Here is a 20,559-nt window from a genome sequence, read left to right as displayed (position 1 = left end):
ATGCCTTCCCCAAAGGCTTATAGCCTGTGTCAAATAAACGTTTGTTTTGTTACAAGAAGAAAGAATATCTAAATTACCTTGTTCTTTGTTACTTTTTATAGTAGTCTGAAACCAAGTTGGATATAATATAATCCAGGAAGCCAGTAAGAATATTTTGGGGCTTTATTTTGATCATTTGTATTTGCACGCAATTGACCTTCGGGACATCACACACAGTTTGGGTGTTTCCTCTTTATAGGACCATGGCTTATATGGAACCATAGAATCGTAGAAGTGTGGGACTGGAAGGGACCTCAAGAGGTCATCTAGTTCAGTGGTTCTCAACCAGGGGTATGCGTACCCCTGGGGGTACGCAGAGATCTTCCAGGAGATGCATCAACTCATCTAGATATTTGCCTAGTTTTACAACAAGCTACATAAAAAGCACTAGTGATGTCAGTACAAACTGAAATTTCATACAGACAATTACTTGTTTATACTGCTGTATATACTATACACTGAAATGTAAGTACAATGTTTATATTCTAATTGATTTATTGTATAATTATATGGTAAAAATGAGAAATTAAGCAATTTTTCAGTAATAGTGTGCTGTGACACTTTTGTATTTTTATGCCTGATTTTGTAAGCAAGTAGTTTTTAAGTGAGGCAAAACTTGGGGTACACAAAACCATTCAGACTCCTGAAAGGGGTACAGTAGTCTGGAAAGGTTGAGAACCACTGGTCTAGTCCAGTCCCCTGCACTCAAGTCAGGAATACATAATAACCAAACCATTCCTGACAGGTGTTTGTCCAGCATGTTCTTGAAAACCTTCAATGATGGAGATTCCATAACCTCCCTAGGCAATTTGTTCTAGTGCTTAACTACCCTGACAGGAAGTTTTTCTTAATGTCTAACCTGAATCTCCCTTGTTGCAATTTAAGCCCACTGCTTCTTGTACTATCTTCAGAGGTTAAAGAGAACAATTTTTTCCTCCTACTTGTAACAACCTTTTTTTGCTTGAACACTGTTATCATGCCCCTCCCCTCCTCCCCCCCACCCCCCCAGTCTTCTCTTCTCCAGACTAAACAAAGCCAAGTTTTTAATCTCCCCTTAGAGGTCACGTTTTCTAGACCTTTAATCATTTTGGTTGCTCTTCTCTGGACTGTCACCAATTTGTCCACATCTTTTCTGAAATGTGGCACCTACAACTGGACACAAGACTTTAGTTGAGGCTATATCTGCATGGAGTAGAACAGAAGAATTACTTCTTGTCTTGCTTACAACACTCCTGCTAATACATCCCAGAATGATGTTTGCATTTTTTTTTGCAACAGTGTTACGCCGTTGACTCATATATAGTTTTCAATCCACTGTAACCTCCAGATCCCTTTCTGCAGTTCTCCTTCCTAGGCAGTCATTTCTCATTTTGTATGAGTGCAGTTGATTGTTCCTTCCTAAGTGGAGTACTTTGCATGTGTCCTTATTGAATTGCATCCTATTTACTTCAGACAATTTCTCCAGTTTTTCCAGGTCATTTTGAATTTTAATCCTGTCCTCCAGAGCACTTGCAACCTATCCCAGCTTGGTACTTTATAAGTGTACTCTCTCTGACATTATCTAAATCATTGATGAAGATATTGAACAGAACTGGACCCAGAACTGATCCCTGCAGGACCTCACTTGATATGCCCTTCCAGTTTGACTGTGACCCCTGATAACTACTCCCTGAGAGCTGTTTTCCAATCAGTTATAGTAGATCCATCTAAGCTGTATTTGCCTAGTTAGTTTATGAGAAGATCATGTGAGACAGTATCAAAAGCCTTACTAAAGTCAAGATATCCCACATAGCAAGGGATAGTCTAGATCCACGGTGTCCAGTAGAAATTCAATGCTAGCCACACTGCTAGCCACACTTGTGGTTTTTAATTTTTCTTATTAGCCACATTATAAAAAAGCCACATGCATTAGCCACAATTCTATAGCCTATTAGCCACATGTGGCTAGTGACGAACGTATTAGACACCGCTGGTCTAGATAATACTTAGTTCTGCCATAAGTGCAGGAGACTGAACTAAATGACCTCTCGAGGTCCCTTCCAGTCGTACGATTCTATGGTTCTGTTATCTTCTAGGTGTTTGCAAATTGATAGCTTGCTTGTTATTGCATATGAGTGTATGGTCATAGGTGCAGTGGAAAGATTCAGGTAATTTTGCAAAATACTGGGGTTGATTTCAATGACCGAGGTGGGGATTCTTCCTTCCTCCCCTCCCAACTCCAAGCTTAACGTAATTGCTGAATGTGTCTTACCTTATTCTGCAACAGTTGGTTCATGCGTTTTGTCCTGAGCCTTTGCTCAAACTGCAAATTGAGTGTAGCCTGAAACCTACATTGCCAACATCCAGGACGTTTAAACCTCCTGTGGTGGCTGCTCCAGGCCAGTAATTTAAATCTCTTGCTTAGCTACGGTGTTGTAGGGGGATTGTTCTAGCCTGAATCTCTGTGGCCACATTCTCCAGTAGACAGGGTCTCATTAGTCGTAGAAATCTCACCATGGGAGGATTCTAACTATAAAGGCCATGCCTAGAAATTAGCCTTCAGCCTGCCCAGAGACAGACAGATTGCTAGAGCAAAGCTGGGCAGTGTGATGGAGAGCATTGTTCTCATTTATCCCTACAGCTGTAAGGGACCAGGCTGTAGGTGTGATGGAAGCTCAGTGGAAGAGAAAGCCAGAGAGGAAATTTGAAGGGGGAGTAGGGGGAGGGACATAAGGAGGTGGAAGGGGAACCAGGCCAGCAGGTTAAAAGGAAACTCAAGAGGGCAGATGATAGCTTTTACAGGGGTGGATAGAATACAAAGTAGGGTGTTTATGCAAATGAGAATGCACAGTAAATGAATACGTAAATTATGGCGTGACCTCATTTGTATACTCTTTCCAGCTTTCCGAAGCTGCAGAGGCAGCAGGCATGCTAAATTAACATGACAGCTCATCACATCATGGTGAGTGAACGACAGCAATAGAGATGCAGAGCAGAGAGAAACACAGCTGCCTGCATTCAAGCATCCCTGGTCCTGTGTTCCCTGGCTCCCTGAGCTACAAATCATGAACAGCCCTGTCATCCCTGAAAGAGTGAGCAGCATCCCGGCATCCCTGTGTTGTTCTTTAGGGCTTTAAAATAACTAGATATATGACTCTGTATGTCAGTGTAAGTGACTTTTGTCATGAGATTCAAGATTGTTTACTATAGATGAACAGGGAAGGAATTATTGACTATAGATTAGGATGGTGTAAATTATAGCAGTCCTGGATCAGGTCTAACTAGCAGTGCTGTGTTTTAGGCATATTTTCCCAGAGCAGAGAGCTTTTGGGAAGAGCTGAAGTGATATTTTGGCCTTGTCCCAGTGACTTTTTTTGGCTTGATCCTTGCATCTCTTCTGGAATGAGTTATCCCCTCTTGGGTATATAAGCCAACCTAAATTGGATGCAGTAATTTTGTTAGGAGAATAGAGTTCTCTTGCTCTTTAGATGAGTCATTTAGATTATACAGAAGTGTGAGTTACAAACCATTTAGCATTAGAATAGAGCCCTGAGATTGCAGCTATGGTACCTTGCAATATCACCAAGAAATAGCTGGAATGTAAGTGTTAAGTAAGTTTAAAAATTATGTACAGCATTATAGTAGTAGGAGCTATGACCGGTAGAGTTAGGTTTGCGTAACAGTTTCCATTTCAAGCCTGTTATCAGTCACTTATTATTTTCTGAAACTTTCAACTGTTGAGCAGAATTTTTACAGGCTTTGGCTCTGCATAAACAGTGAGGTCTTTGGGGGAAATTTTGAACAGAAGCATTTTCAGCCATTTTTGAGTATGAAATTGCCTGAGTCCTGAAAGGTGAAATTTGTCCGGAAAATAGCCTATACTGAGGAAAAGTTCCTTTGCTTTTCCAGGGGAAATTTGAGTTTTGATTTTTTCCCCCCATGTCAGAAGCCTTCCAAAATTGTACTGAGCATGCATTTTAGCTACTTTACCTACGTTTATAAAGTGCACAACTAAGAGAGGATTCATCAATGCATGTGAACACTTCAAAGATAATTATGAAGTGACATATCTAGGAAAATATATTAATACTGCACCTGCATAACAACTTGTGGGGTTGGGGGAAGCATTGGCGTGGATCTTGTAGGGTGCACAGATATTGAGGAGGGCTAATTGTACATTTCGTAAGGAGTGTTCCAAATTTGCTGTGCGCCTCTCAGCATGTGCAGGAGTGGGGCTCTCAAATCTGATCATGCCATTGAAGACTATAAGCTTGATTGCACCTTGTATTGCCACCTCTACGTATGCAGATGCCAACCTTTTTCACCCACTTTGCACATGTGTAGATGACATCACAAGATGTTAGGTGGTGAATAATCAAACGCTTTGCATCCTAATGCATCTGCACAAGGCATCAGAGTTAAGATTGTGCGTATAACCTTGCCAGACTTTTGAGTACTTAGCTGTGTAATCTTAACAACAGTCTATTAAGCTAGCTTTTTGTATGGCAGACTCATCAATATTCACTATATTGATATTAATAAAATAACATGGTTTCTATGTGGTTTCCCCTACAAAGCTGTCATTGACGGTCAGTGGAAGTTTGGTGAGCTGACTAAATGGAGAATAAGCAGTGGAGATCTGCCCTACAACTTTATATAAAATGATCAGTACCAAATCCTGTATTCCTGACTAAACTTCCTTCTCTCTGAGAATTTTGCATGAGTAAAGACTGCAGGATGGTGCTCTTAAAAATATATAGATGGATGGATGAAGTTATTCAGTAATGTCAAAAGGGATCCATTGAAATATCTGTAAAGACTCTGCTGAATTTTCTGGCTCACATAAAACTAGTTTAATAGAATTCCAAGCTTTCAGGGAAAAATAAAGAAATTGTAAGTGGAATATGTACCATGGAATTTTCTTCAAACTAGAAAACACTGGTAAAAATGAGAGCAATTCCATCACCTTGGCTAGTTTCTTCAATATATTCCTTTTTCTTATTTTTCAGATGACAGAAACCGATAAGTCTCCAGATCCTGCTAATGTGGAAGTGACCAAAGGGAATTGCCAAAGTCCGACCCTGGGAGGTGGTATATTGAAATACAGAAGCCGATCCCAAGGTAAAGCAGGCTTGGTAAAAGATATGAATAAAAGACCATATGCCACTGCAGAGCTCTTGCACATCAAACAGAGTGGGCTAGGTGTGAAACCTATTAAGCAGAGCTAGGTTTTATTTCTGTTGGACCTCAGGATAGTTTGGTTTGGATGGGGAATTTGAACTGCACAATGTTTGCATTCAGCAGAGCTTGTTGAGTTGAACCTTGTTGTTGGCAGAATAATGAAGCAAAATTCTGCATTACTGAATTTTATTTACCATTCCTTAAATTTCCTATGTATTTGGTTTGATTTATTTAGAATCATAGATCATCGAATATCAGGGTTGGAATGGACCTCAGGAGGTCATCTAGTCCAACCCGCAGCTCAAAGCAGGACCAATCCCCAATTTTTGCCCCAGATTCCTAAATGGCCCCCTCAAGGATTGAACTCACAACCCTGGGTTTAGCAGACCAGTGCTCAAACCACTGAGCTATTCTTCGCTTGAGGGTGGGGGCCTTTTCAAAACGCCATCACTTTATTCCCATTCATTAGGGCAAAATACTGGCTTGTTTATTGTTACTTAAATCTAAAATAGAAAAAGATTGTCATGCCTTCCAGTAGACTGACAATAAATAGTGTGAAAGTAGTACAACTCCCTTTTACATGAACTCCAAATACCTGAATCACAGTAATGACACATCCTCATCACCATGTCTGTTTGGGATCACTCACTCCTCCAGTCAACAGGCTCTCCATTTATCCAAATGGCTTGCATGTCCCCCCAAGAATTTAGACAACCCATGATCACATCAATTGAAATGAATACTTATTTGTATTTAAAACAGTGTGTGTGTAGAACCACCTCTCAGGTTGAGCACCTTACCCTGTGAATTGTCTTATTGAAATTGGTAGGGTGGTAGCATAAAATACTACGAAGGCTCAGTAGGGTGGCAGAGTGACTCTGGCATCCTGTTTGGGAGTCGCATAGGTTGGAGTAGGCAGGAGAGGAAGGAAGATTCAGTAGTTGGCGCAGTAGCCTGGGACTCTGGAGACCTAGGTTCAATTTTCTGCTCTGCCACAGACTTCTGGGAAAGTCAATCTCTGTGCCTTAGTTCCCCATCTGTAAAATGGGTATAACAGCACTGCCTGAGCTCAGAGGGGTGTTGTAAGGATAAAAGATTGAAGTGCACGGATACTACTGTTAATGGGGTCACATAAGTGCCTAAGGGCTTGTTGTATTCCTGTTTGAAGAGGACTATGTTAATGTGAATTAGGAACCTTTCAGTTCACGCCTGCAGAGTCCACCTGGGGAGTTACAGCACAGCACTTTGGTGAGCATTGTTATTCAGATCCCCATAGTCCGGACTGTAGGGGAGTGCAGACATCGCCTAAAGCAGCAGTTCGGGGCCCCCTGGGGAAGCGTGAGCAGGTTTCAGGGGGTCCGCCAAGCAGGGCCTGCATTACACTCACTGGGGCCTAGGGCAGAAAGCCAAAGCCGGAGTCCCGCCGTGGTGGGGCTAAAGCCCACGTCCAAGCAACTTAGCTTCACAGGACCCCCCTGTGGTGTGGGGCCGTGGGCAGTTGATCTGCTTGATACCCCCTAACACTGGCCTGGCTTTTATATACAGAAAAACAGTTGTTGTGGCACAGGTGGGCCGTGGAATTTCTATAGCATGTTGGGGGGGCCCTCAAAAAGACAAAGGTTGAGAACCCCTGGCCTAAAGGTATGTTTACACTTAGGGAAGCATGTAGAGTACAGATGTTGCACGCCCAGCGAGCAGAGTAGATGGTGACGCGTGGCTCAGGCAGGTAGAGTAGAGCAGAGTGCCCTTTACACCTGAACTCTAGGGTTATATAACAACAGTGTGAACGTGGGAGACATTACTTGCAAGTGTAGACAGCCGTGTAGGTTATATACCCTACACAGCTGTCTACACTTGCAAGTAATGTCTCCCGCGTTCACACTGTTGTTTTTAGCAGTGCAGAGTCCTGTTGTCCCTGCTTGAGCTGTCCACTGCCATGTGTAGCTATATGCTGTAACAACAAGTGTGGATGCAACTTGCCTTTCACTGCGGAGTGCAGCTACACATACCCTACACACTGCCGTAAGTGTGGACAAGGCCTTAGGTGGATAGAATGAGTGGTTTCTTCAGGTCGTGATGGAGGCACGTTGATGATGAGTGTGAAAAACTGGGATACCTTTTGGCTAATTACAGGGTGTCCTTCAAGGCAAACGATTCAATACCTTACACTAACTCTACATTCACTTTTTTTTTTTTTTTAAGACAACTGGGACTGTTGCCAGAAAGGAAGGCAAATCATGTTTTTTGGCACCATGTTCCTTCTTCCATTCCTGAAAAATTACTTTCAGGATGATGAGACATTTCCAGACATGAATGCAACTACAGTGTCAGCTTTGTAAGCTATAAAGAAAGCTTGCGAGCTGTGCACACCAGTGAGTGCAGTCAGCAGAATTCCAGCTCACTCTGTTTTTATCTCATTTTGTTTACTATAGCTAATCACAGAACCTAAGATTTTTGCATTGGCCATAGATTTTTAAAGACATTTTTGTCAGCATGAGATGGAGATGGGAATGCTCCTACATCTTTTGAATTGTATGCAGTGCACATCAGTAATTGATAACAAGCAAAATTAACTCTTCCATGGGAAATTATTGAGCTACCCAACTGGATGCTGCTCCGTAGTATGGTTTTATTTATGATATACAAAACCAACCATCACATGGCTTGTCAGAATTAAAAGGTGCTGCTGTTTGTCTAATAAATGGTATTCCTGGTTTGTCCCTCAGGGGCTGGATCCCGTTTAGAATCTGTGGGAGAAAATGATGAACTGACCGTGGAGAATGGTGAATCAAATTATGAAATAGCAGTGAAATATTCCCGGGGAGGGAGAAAACATTCTCTTCCCCAGCAGCTTGAATCCTCAGGAACAAGGCAGGTGAGTGGTTATACTATTTACTCTGCCTAATAATGATTTACAGCCAAATTCCCAGGTCCTTACTCAGTCTAAGGTTTTTCCTCAAGCTGCTAGAAATGATTGTAACAAACTGGGGCTGCATAGGTGTGTCATGGGGAATTGACCCCAGGCTTCAGCACCTACCACTTGAGCTAAAGGAGGACTCCTTTAGCTGTGAGGAAGTAGAAGGCTGTTGTAGTTGCTGAGGGAAACAGAAGTACTGTGCCAGTGTAATGCATGAATATGCTGTAGTTAAAGAGCTGTAACTATTTAAACAAACAGTGTGTTTCTTTCTTTCAGTTGATGATGGGATAGTTGTTACTTCAGAAGATCATGACTTCTATAGATCGTGAATCTACACAGTATCTCAGTTTACTAAAAAAAATATGTTAACTGTTACATTATAAAAGACGTTAAATAGATATAACATGAAATTCTGGCCACAGTGAAGTCAATGGCATTAGGGCCAGGAGTTTATCACCAGATGTATATTTTAATATACAATAGCCATTTTAATTTTTGTCTAGTCCATGACTATATCAGAACTTTTCCCATGAAGCACATTGGTGCCTCTTTCATTCAAACAGAATGAATTAAATTTAATTTCTGATGTTCGTTAGGAATACCATATTGTGAAGAAATCGACCCGCTCACTGAGTGCAGCTCAGGTGGAATCTCCATGGAGACTGGCCCAGCCATCCATTATTTCCAACATTGTCCTGATGAAAGGACAAGGCAAGGTGAGGATTTTAGCATCGCATCACAAAGGCCTGATCTTCTGGGCCCAACTCCCACTGAACCTCAGCGCCTGTGAAAATCAAGCTCTGAATGTTTGTTGAAGTAAATCTGTCATTTGCTTGTTTCATTCTATGTGATGATCAGTAATAATAAACACTTAAGAGCCAAGTTTTGAAACCTGAATGCCTAAGTCATGCCTGCAAAATATGAATGAGGCAGAAACGATATCTTCCTATGTCTGTGTGCAGTATCTAGCATGTTGTGGCCCAGATCCTGATTGAGATCGCTGGTCACTACGGAAATATAAATATTAAATAAGAATGAGTGCATGGTTACAGATATGCATGCAAGTATGCAAAACAGGTATTCATTCAGCTAAGTACTTGTTTGCATTCGCAATAGCCCACTTTGCACAAGAAAATCTGTCTGTTTTTATACTGTATCTGCCTAGAACATTGTGATAGCAGAGGTAAGTCAGCCAATCACCACCCTTACTCTGAATGCCTAAAAATTATAGAAAGTCAAGAGTCAGAACCAAGACTGGAATCCAGATTGATTATTTCCCCAGGCATTTCATTAGGCCACAATGCCTCCCATGATCTGTGTGTGCAATATCATGTTTGCATGTACACGAGGTGCTAATATATTTTACAGGAGCATCCTGAAATAACTTCATCTCGTACTTATGATACTAGTGTAACAAGCAGAGTAGTATTTTTAATGGCCATATTTTTCATGAAGTAATAATTCTGAAGGGGTTTGTTTATCTCAATGGCTGTAATTCCCATTGATAGTAATAGGACCAAACCATCTACAGCATAGGCTGCAATTCCCACTGTCTCTTGTAGATGAAAGGATGCCAACAAAGTAATAGGAGTTACGTGCATTTACAGAGAGGGGAATAGACTCTGGGGGAATGTTTACGTACATGTCTTTAAATATGGAATTCGCTATTTACTTAAGTAAACAAATGTTCACACACACACTCACTTTCTGCTAACATTACAACACTGACCTTATGTCATCTTTTTACATTTCTCTCCTTCCTGAGGAAGTACAATATCTGTGATAGCAGAATAAATTGCAGTTAATCCTGGATATGGGTCTCTTGGTTGGGAATTCCACAATCCATCAGTTTAGGAGGCTGCTGTTATAGTTGGAGAAGTAGAAATGACGAACATAAAACCATGGCACCATGATAACATGAAATAAACTTTTTCTGTATTTGAGGATGACTATGACAACTTTCAGGCTGAGTGATACTATTAGAGTGAGAGTAGATCAGGAGGGGAGAGTGGAGAATAAAATCACAGCATAATTCACCATCAGCTAATTAGATTGTCATGTTTCCTTCCTCTTGGACTATCAAACAGCCTTTATGAGATAAGTGATAACACAGTTGGGTGCCATCAATATATCACTTCTTCCTGTCTCTTTAGGGTCTTGGATTCAGCATTGTGGGAGGCCAGGATTCTGCTCGGGGACGCATGGGGATTTTTGTGAAGACTATCTTCCCAAATGGAGCAGCTGCTGCTGATGGAAGACTTAAAGAAGGTACTAGAAGCTAAAAACCCATGCTGTTGCACAGGGGTAATTCATAAACTTGTGTGTTTTAAAAAAAAAAATTTAAGCCCCAAATGGCTGAGAACTTAAAAATTGGAGAGTAGCAGACTGCGAATCTGTTTTTTGGTCTTCTGTGGGTGGTTGTGTTGATTTTATGTCTGGGGGTTGTGCTGGGAGAGTTGTGTGGATTTGCACAGGTGGCGAACGAAGGGGGTGTGCTACAGTAAAGGGCAATGTGTTTTGGGGATTATTGGTTATGCTGTTGTGTGGGTGGTTGTGCTGGTGGATTTGTGTGGGTGGCAGTTGGGTGCGTGGGTGTGGCAGCTGGGACAAGTAATCCATCATCTGTGAAATCTCCCTCAGACAGCCAATTAAATTGTTGCATGAAAATGAGCTGTAGAGTAAGGATGACGATTGGTTGAATTATCTCTGCTATCACAGTGGTCTAGGACTCTTGGCATGGCATAAAGGCGTGCCTTACTGTAGCTGTACACCTCATGGTGTAATTTGTAAAAATCAAAATGGCTGAGAACTTAAACACTGGACAGTAACAGACAGCAAAAGCTAGTGGTGACTCAGTTTGGTGATATTCTAACAAAAGTAGCTCTCAGCCATGCTTGTAGCTGCTTCCACCACTTCACACTGATTCAACAGACATTTTAGGCCTCAGAATGACACACACAGAGTCACATTCCTGGAATCTTATTATATAGGTAGTGGGGAGAATCCAATTCTGTGTAAAAGGCCACAGAGCCAAATTAGTTCAACACAGCTGAAAAACCATAGCTGCTCACCTTACTTGTGCACCTGGAAACCAATGGAAGGGTATCAGCATGTGAATTCATCTTATCAATCTGTTCAACAAGAAAGTTGGTCAGACCACTCAACCTACTGGGTTTTTGTTGTGCTTTAAGAGAACAAAATAAAAGAAGGAATAATCCCTAGGAAGCCTTTCCATGCCTGGGGAAGTGTACAGAGAAATGTACTTCAGAGGGTCGATTTTGGGATCTTGTTGTTTAGTGTTTTTGAGCACCCAAAATGCACAGGACACCTTCATACAACATATGAGAACACCGTCCCTGCCCTGCTGAGCTTACTGTGTAGCTCTGACATGACGAGAATGGTCTAACCAGACACAGGGTTGGAAAGAGGAGAGGAAGGACAAGAAAGACAATAAGATCATGCCGCTAGTTAGTAAAGTATGGACATGGCCTGATTTATTAGCACCTTTCCTGCCTTTCAGATTGGCTGTATAGATTCACATCGATTAGCCATGGCATTGTGTGTGCTCACATATAGACTGGTTGGTAAAGGTACCAACTGACCATGGGTTTAAAATGCCGGTTTACATAACACTGCAAGTGCCGTCTCTTCTGCAGGAAGGCACTCCTATGTAATCTTTGTGCACTGGCCCTGAGAAGCCAATAGTTATCAGATATCCCATAAACCTAAAATCCTCCACTAATCAGAGCTTGGGTATTCTGTTCTGCATTGGATTAGGAAAAGGTGGAGATGATAGTGCGCTGTCTAATTATGCACAGATGTAGGGGTGTGTAAGACTGGAGAAGAGAGATCTGGATCTTGCTCTCTTTTTCTCCCTCAAAAGAAGTAGCTCAACACAGCAGGTTGAAAGTATTGTGACCCAAAGCCTTGTAGTACTAAGCAAGCAGACATAGCTCTGGGACTTGTTTGGGGTGAAGGTGTCATGGACTCTCAGCCACCTCTGTGTGTTTAGCTCGCTTTTCTCTCTGAACACTCTGTGTACTACGTAGAATGCCATTAGTGTTCTGTGTGTGGGCGTAGGGCCAGCTTTCTCTGTATGGCCATATGGGTGCCATAACATTATGCTCCACTCTGATTCCCAAACTCCTGGGACGTCCTAGTATGGGAACGACGTGAAGAGACCGTGGGCCCCTGTTAGACTCCACACTGGGAGTTTCCACTCCAAACATTCTGACTCCAATTAAAATCCAGAATATTTTCAATTGGTCTGTTATAATAAAAATTGAAGGTGAAGAATCACGGTTGAAGAATATTCTGTACTCCACTACTTCAGCACTATATTAACTACAAAGGCCTTACGGCAAATGGAAATAAATAGAAAACAATTAAAAGCTTTTTCAGCATAATAAATCAGAAACAATGTGGTAGCCCATTGCTTTGCTAATGTCCAGGAGCAGTCGTGTATCTGTCTACTATACTCTATCCAAGTGTAAATGCTGACTTGATTTTTGTATCTGATTGCCAGGGGATGAAATTCTAGAAGTTAATGGAGAATCTTTACAAGGGCTGACCCATCAGGAGGCCATTCAGACGTTTAAGGTAACAGAATTATAGACACAGTAAGAGAGAGAGACTGTATTTCTCATTGGTTAACAGTTTAACACCATGGTTTTATTTTCCGCTGCCACAGTTGACTGTACAGATGATTCACTGGATGATGCGTTATTGTGCGTCAGGTGTCTGTATAGTCTAATAAGTTTTCTTCCTTTTTTAGCAACTCAAGAAAGGTGTAGTGACCCTCACAGTGCGCACGAGACTGCACAGCCCGAGCCTCACCCCATGTCCAACTCCCACTTTAATGAGCAGATCAAGCTCCCCAAGCTCCAGTGTGAGCGGAGGAACTCCTGCACCTGGCTCTGAAGACGGAGACACTTTCTCCTCGTGTCGCAAAGGCCCAGGACCAAAGGACAGGATCATCATGGATGTGACACTCAACAAAGGTTAAAGAAAGTTTATTACTGCTCAACTGGTTAAACTAACTTGGAAAACGGGTGTTATCCATCTGAATGTGTTTTCCAGTGAATTCCTAGTACACAGGCTAATACTTTCATCCTAACACATATTCCCACACCAATTTCATCCAGAGATTCTCAGCTTGTTCAGTCTGCAAACCGCAAAATGACTGAAAAATCATCATGTGACCCATCATATCCAAGAGTCCTTTGTAAAGTTTCCACCTTTTTGATCTGCAACCAACAAAATAAGGTTGAGGGTCTTACGAGGAGAAGGTCCTTGTGCTACTGGGGTGGGGAGGTGGTGGGATGGGTCAGGTGCCGCTGGGGTGAGGGGCTAATCTGTCTGGAGGTTTCTCTGTAGTTACTATTCCTGTAGACGCTAAATGTTCATGTTCCTCTCATAAACCTCCACAGAGCTATCACTTAAGCTGCGCAGTGCAGTCAGAATTGCCAGTGTATACCTATCTAGTTAATGCATGATATTTTCAGTGGTTACGAACCATAGCACATGGGAATTTTCAGTGCAGCATCTAAGGAGCAGTGATGGATGCATCTCAGAAGGTTCAGAGCTTCAGATGAAAACTGAAATGTCTAGACAAAACGTTCCTGAAAAGCATCCTTTCTTGTGAGATTTCGGATAATTACTGCTTCTGTTAGGGTTGGAGCCCATTAGTGGAGAGGGAGAAAAAGTGAAAATGAATGGGGAAATTAACTGAACCCCAGAAAACATTCTCCTTCCTCAACCAACTTTCTTCAGGCCCTTTCTGTGCCAGACCTTGGTGGCAGGTACTTAAACCAGATAGCAGAATTTAACCAAATGGTAATGGAAGTGAGAAACATGGTTTAAGTAACTTTCTTGTTTAAATTTCCTAGAATTCCTCTAGACACACCAATTATATTTTATTATGTACACTATGGTGTTACATCTTGAGACAAAGCAGATGCCACATTATGTTCCTGATGATAGAGGTATTTTACAGAGAGATACTGTAAAGCAATGTGTGGCTGAAAGGTGGTCATGGAGGTGAGTAGTGTTGGTCGTGGGTGAGGTTGAAGTTGATCCTCTCACTCATAGACCTCCTAAAAGCCATTAAGGATAAATATTTTCACTTCTAATTGCAGTGTGGTTTTGGTTTCCTGAATGACACCCCAAAGACCAGCTCTGAAACAATGCACTATTCCTGGTTATCAGTGTGATTGGAACATAAACACTCATGTGTCCTGTGTGATTACAATCAAAAGGGACTAAACAGTTTTTCCTCTTTCTTTGTTTGTTTTTTGCAGAGCCAGGGGTTGGGTTAGGCATTGGTGCCTGTTGTCTCACACTGGAAAATAGCTCTCCAGGGATATACATTCACAGTTTGGCCCCAGGATCGGTGGCTAAAATGGATGGTAGATTAAGGTTAGTTATGAACTGAAAGCAAAAACATGCTGGTGTACGTTTACAACATAATGTTGAAATTGGCCTGAATACTCATCTTCAGCAATGAGGTCAGTTCTTTAAAAAATCCATTTTAGTTGGGGTTTTTTGATGGGTGACTTAGATGATCACAGCAAAATTAGTAAGAATATGTACGTTAAAAAATTACAAAGGAGTATTTAAAAATACCTAAAAACATTTCAAAGCCTTCTTTGATATGATATGGACAGTTGCAGACTCCTGGGGTGGCTGTTTTAGTGATTTCAAGGGGCAACACAGCCTAATGATATATGTCCAACCTGGAACCAACAGGAAATGAAACTTAATGTCAAGTGTCAGAGCCAAAATGAATCAGCAGGAGATTTCTGTAGCTCTGTTAAAGTTTAGTCACCTAAAACTTTCTTGAAAAGAGCTGTGGGAATTTTCTGCAGCAGATTGCGTCTCTGGTTGCAGCACCAGATTAAGTGACCGGAAATTATTTTATATTCCACTCTGAGTTTCCTTATTTGGCTTAAGAACTGTTGGGTGAAAATACAGCAAGGTCCTTCCGGCTCCTATGTCCCTGCCTAGCTGATTCAGCTTGGGTGGAGTGCCCAGGCACACTTATATACTGTGGAGAATGGCTCTGTGCCAGCCCCATGTAGGTCAATGCAGAAGGCTACAACGGAGATGGGCCAAGGCTGAGGCCACAAGACTCACATTGACATTAATCCTGAGCTCAATATAGATAGGGTGACCATATGTCCTGTTTTTAAAGGGACAGTCCCATTTTGGGGGACTTTTTCTTATATAGGCGCCTATTACCCCCGACTCCCTGTCCCGTTTTTTCACAGTTACTATCTGTTCACCCTAAATATAGAGGTGTGCAGCAGTACTGCTCAGCCGCCCTAGGTCAGGGAGAGGAGGGGAATTTCACCACCTCAGTCTCTCTGCACTCCATTTGCATAGAACCTAAATACTCTTTTTATATGGGTGTAGTGGATTTCACGTATTATGAGGACCTTGAACTAGTAACTTAGTCCTGGGATAAGAGAGGAAATAATTTATTGGTTGTAACCCTGACAAAAATGGTCAAAATTATTACCAGAAAAGCAATGTATTTTTTCCAGGAGACAATATTTTAATATTCGCTTGCTTACCTTTAAACCCAAAATTTCAAAAATTTCTCTAGTTTTAGCGATGTCTGTGTATAACAGCTGCATCATTTATTAGGGTAAGTGGCTGACTATATCCATTCATGCATCCCAGTTTTCTAGCTCACTTTTTGAGATGATTTTTTGTGAGACATCTTGTCTCATCAGCAGTTTTTGATTCCATATGGTAAAGCTGTGAAGGTGGTTTTGATTTTGGTTTCACAAAGCCTCATTAGTCAGATTCTAGCTTTGCAAAACAAGAGAGGGTTTGGATTCAGATCCTACTTATCTGAGCCCCCTCGAACGTACGTGTGTGTGTGTGTGTAAATGGTTCCAGATTTAGCCCATTTCTAACTGTTCTATGGTTGCCTCTTTGTAGATAAAGACTTGTGTCTTTGGATTACTAGGCTATGCCTTTCTAAACATACAGACTGTCAAAGCAGTGAAAAAATTGCACAACGCACACACCAAAATAGATTGTGGACTATTGAAATGATGTTATGTGACATCAGCTGCCATTTGAATTTGCTTCTGGCGGTTAGACTTTTGGTGAAAACTACATTTCAGTTAATCATCACAATTGATTCAAATTAAAAGGAAAGTTAATTAAAGCCAGTAGATTGTATGAAAATCCCTGTTAAAGAAGATGTTTCTAATAATCATGGAAAATGCAGCAGTAATATCTCTAGATGATTATCCTTTTTTGAATGGTTCCAGATGTCGATACTCCAAGAGCTGTCAAGAATGAAGGAACTGAAATTAACAATTTACAGTCCTGTCACAGAAGAGGCATTGTTTGATCAAACTGGGTTCTGTTACCTCAATTTCAAGGGAAAATGGGGTGCCTCTCACCCAATTTCTCTTTAGTTCAAATTTCGAAACAGTTTCATAAACTCATTTGTTTGGAGCCTGTTAAAAAGGTGTTGTGTGTTTAAGTAATTCAGGATGGTGGTAAGGAATAACCTGTCTGCATATAATGTTTGGCTTCTGTGCTCAGAAAACAACAATACCTACAACTGGAGCCAAAAGTTCACTTTCACTCTAGTCTGGTGCAGTCAATTTTATGCACTGATGAAATATACTGTGTTGCACTGACAGTAAGTGCAAAAAAGAAGCATTGGATCTTGCTAGTGGTTGCAGTGAAGTCAAAGCAGTATCATCATGCACGTCAATGGGAGCAAGAGCTGGACCGTTTTTTCCAAATCAAATCTCTTCCAGATATGTGTCTTTGAAAAGTTTGGCCACTGATCAACAGTCCAAATGTTTTATATGAGACAGATGTGCTAACTGGCTGTATTTATCTTTCTAGCCGGGGTGACCAGATCCTGGAGGCAGATTCAGTGAGTCTGCGCCATGCAGCACTAAGTGAAGCCTATGCCATTCTGAGTGAATGTGGTCCGGGTCCAGTTAGCCTTATCATTAGTCGTCATCCCAATCCCAAGGTGAGGAAAAGACAGTTTCGTATAGTTGCACATTGCTTTCCTTTGTTCTTGCAATCTGGCTGTGAATGTTTGAGATGTGGCGTATGGAGAACATTGTATTTTCTCTCCAGGTAATTTCATGGACTGTGTAACACAGGAGGTCAGTCCAGATGATTGTGATGGTTCCTTCTTATCTATGAATCCATAGTTGTGTTGGAACTTTCTTGCAGCATTGGCACTATCCACCAGTTGTGGCTTTCACTGAGCACTTATTTTTCTGTGAGATATTCCAGTTGTCATGCTCACTGATTTGTTCACAGTTGGACTAAGTGACAAACCTATGAATTTGAAGCTGACAACATAAGTACTGTACATATCACCTTCATTGTTACAGTCACTTTGGGTGGAATTGAATTTGAACAGTAGCTGCCAGGGATAAATATCAGCAGATTGAGTCAATAAACTATAACAAAATAATGAATACAGCACCTTTTAAAAATGTTAACCTGTCCAAACATTGAAGTTTTCCTGTAGAAGAAATGAATCCATGATGTCTTGCTTCTGCAGAATCTGTGCCAGGGGAATTTTAAAATGTCTGCATTTATAAAGTGTATAATTATTTTCAAGCAAATTACTTCTTTTATTGGTGATGAAAGATAAGAGATTCCTTCATCCAAGCAGTATGGAATAATAACTTGTTTTATTTTACCATCCAAAGAATTTCATGGGCATATAAAACCTTGTAGGCTGTACAGGAATGTAGTTGGGAAAATATTTGTTTTAGGGAGATCAGGAAAGCTTTGACTTTTGAATTCCTAAATACAAATGGAAACCTGTTTATAAGGCACAAGTGCTCTGAATTCTAATTTGCCGTATTGACCAGAATGATTTGGCATTCCTATCCTGGAGGTAACAATATGTAGCTTGAGAAAAACTTGTAATGTAGAGGCCACAGGTGGTATTTATTTTCTGACAATTCAGATGTACCGATGATAGGCACTAGTGGGCCTCCATACAAGGCTATTCCGTGATCACTGCCAGGGCTTCTGATAACTGAAGGAGAGGCAGTTCATCTATTGGGTAGAGTAGCAGTTCTCAAACTGAGGTCCTGGGAACCCAGGGAGTCCTTAGAGATTGCATGGGGGGTCCTCAAAATGCCAACAATCACACCAATGATAGATAGACTCTGCAGTAAGAAGCAGGCACATCCATCTCACTGACATCTGTAAGTACTCGGATGCTCTTTTCCTTAAAGCATTACTAACAGTACATGTTTATATGAAGTACACATATACCTTTATCCATCAGTTTCTCAGTTCGGGGTCCGTGATTAACATTAACATGAAAAGGGGTCTGTTGACAAAAAAATGTTTGAGACCTTCTGGGGTAGAGCAAGGGACAGGGAGCCAGAATTGGGCCCAAAATGTAAGACCAGCAGAACAAGTCTATGTATTGTGTTGGACAGTGTTGTAGTTCGTTGACTGCAGTATTATAAGGCACCTTTTACCATGAGACTGTGAACACCTTGAAACAATTATCCAGGGAGTGCAAACTCTCCTCCCTGCCCTATCCTCATTCATCTAAATTGAGTGTTGACTCAAGAGCATAATGCTGCCCTTTCAACTGCTCATTGGTTGCTGATCACTTCAGAAGCTGGGGTTGGAATGATTCTTACATGGTGGTGGGGATTGGGAAATATAGTGCGAAGAAAGACAAACCCAGGTCAGGCACCCAGGTTCACTAGTGACACTTAAAAATATAGGCCTCAATGAAGACCATATTCTACCCTAGATCTTTTCACTCTCCTTCAATTAATATCACTGGGGATCTGCAGTGCCTAGATTGCATATATGTAGCTGTGAATTTATACCCCAGACCACATATGCTAATTAATAATTGCATTTGTCCCTCTTCACAGAATAAGTTTGACACTCCTGATGTAGACAGAACTGAAAAAAGAGATCTTTCTGGAGTTGGTATTTTGTTTTTTCTTCTCATTGCACAAAAAAGGCATCCTACATAACATAAGGACAGCCATGCTGGGTCAGACCAATGGTCCATCCAGCCCAGTATCCTGTCTTCCAGCAGCGGGCAATGCCAGGTGCTTCAGAGGGAATGAACAGAACAGGCAATCATTGAGTGATCCGTCCCATTGTCCATTCCCAGCTTCTGGAAAAATGTTGGACCTTCCTGGACCTCACATATACCGTAAACTCTATGATGAGACAATAGCACAGAACTCTCAGCTTGGTGTGGGGAAGGGGCTATGGCATCTTCACACCATCTTTGTACCTCCTAAATCCTGGTTGTTCCACGATCTGCAGTATTATTTAGACCACTGTTTAAGTGACAGCATCCTGTCCCTGGCTGCCTGTGGTCACAGTGCTTCCCAGAATCTCCCCAGTTCTGCGGCCTCACATAGTCCCCCTCACACTCCTCATGCTGGACTTGCCTTTGGATGTCTTCATCAGCTCCCGCCCCATGGAATCCTCCCCAGCTGGATCCGGGGCTTTTAAGGCCTCTTTATACCACTTGAGACCTTTTACAGAAAAAATGGCAGGAGTGTGGGTGAGGCTCTTGGTTAATATTTCTCAGCTGCAGTGCCATCCCACGGTCTGAAAACAAAGATATTTTTGTTAAGGTTCATGTTGTTTCATACATTTTTTATGTTTAATCCCCCACTTCATCACACAAAAGCTCCACAGAAAGTTTTGTTACTGAATATACAAGCTTCAGTATTTTTATGTATTTCCAAGAGAAATACCACAAAGGTTTTCTTTCTTCTGTTATTGTTAGTGGATGTGGCATTTAAATTATGTTTAAACTGCTGAGTTTGCTTAGGGATAATTCAGATCCTCTTAGTTCAAAGCGGTTCAGCTTTCTGACCTGTCTCTGTGCCGAGTTATAATTCATGTAAAGTTGAGTGAATTGAAATCACGTTGGGGCATATCTCAAACCAGAAACCTGGGTTGTTATGTATTCCTGCTCCCCAGCAGCTCCAGTTCTAAGACTACATATAATGTCTTCTAGAAATTTCTGAGGGTGGGTGTGTTAGAATAATCCAGATATTTCAAATGCAACATGTAACTGCAGTGTATTTTTATATGCGGAAAATATTACAGTTACCAATTACCAATTTATTTATTTATTTGGTAAGGGGGGGGGTGTTAAGAGAAAAGTCAGCTAGTATTTCAGGAAATCTGGCATTTTCATACTTTTTAATTTAACATGTCTTTTACTGATGGAATATTTTAGACAAATTGCTGAATATTTTAAAAAATTAATATTTTCATATACATTTCTCTAGAGTATGAAGGTAGCGAGCTACTTGGATAAAATGCATGGCATGATAATGTTGTTCGCTTTATTTATGCAAGCCTGATGCAACTTTTTTATTTAACATTTGTGCATTTAGTGTGACACTTTGACATCTTTGACTTTGTAATAGGCTGGC

At 41.3% G+C, this 20,559-nt stretch overlaps 1 protein-coding gene across 12 annotated transcripts in view; it reads left to right on the top strand.

Annotated features, from left to right (window-relative positions):
* Nucleotides 1-20,559, top strand: part of PDZD2 (PDZ domain containing 2) — a 334,633-nt gene that overhangs the window by 273,510 nt on the left and 40,564 nt on the right. For 11 of the 12 annotated variants that reach the window (XM_073343663.1, XM_073343664.1, XM_073343667.1 and 8 more), the window contains 9 exons: nucleotides 5,028-5,139; nucleotides 7,926-8,074; nucleotides 8,713-8,832; nucleotides 10,270-10,384; nucleotides 12,642-12,715; nucleotides 12,891-13,116; nucleotides 14,416-14,533; nucleotides 16,994-17,126; nucleotides 19,024-19,077. In XM_073343663.1, coding sequence (XP_073199764.1) covers nucleotides 5,028-5,139; nucleotides 7,926-8,074; nucleotides 8,713-8,832; nucleotides 10,270-10,384; nucleotides 12,642-12,715; nucleotides 12,891-13,116; nucleotides 14,416-14,533; nucleotides 16,994-17,126; nucleotides 19,024-19,077 — 1,101 coding nt within the window. The remainder of the gene's footprint in view (nucleotides 1-5,027; nucleotides 5,140-7,925; nucleotides 8,075-8,712; nucleotides 8,833-10,269; nucleotides 10,385-12,641; nucleotides 12,716-12,890; nucleotides 13,117-14,415; nucleotides 14,534-16,993; nucleotides 17,127-19,023; nucleotides 19,078-20,559) is intronic. The other variant, XM_073343666.1, reaches the window with a different exon arrangement.

This window comes from Lepidochelys kempii, chromosome 5, assembly GCF_965140265.1.
Source record: "Lepidochelys kempii isolate rLepKem1 chromosome 5, rLepKem1.hap2, whole genome shotgun sequence".
NCBI lineage: Eukaryota > Metazoa > Chordata > Testudines > Cheloniidae > Lepidochelys > Lepidochelys kempii.
This window is presented reverse-complemented; position numbering and strand designations above follow the sequence as displayed.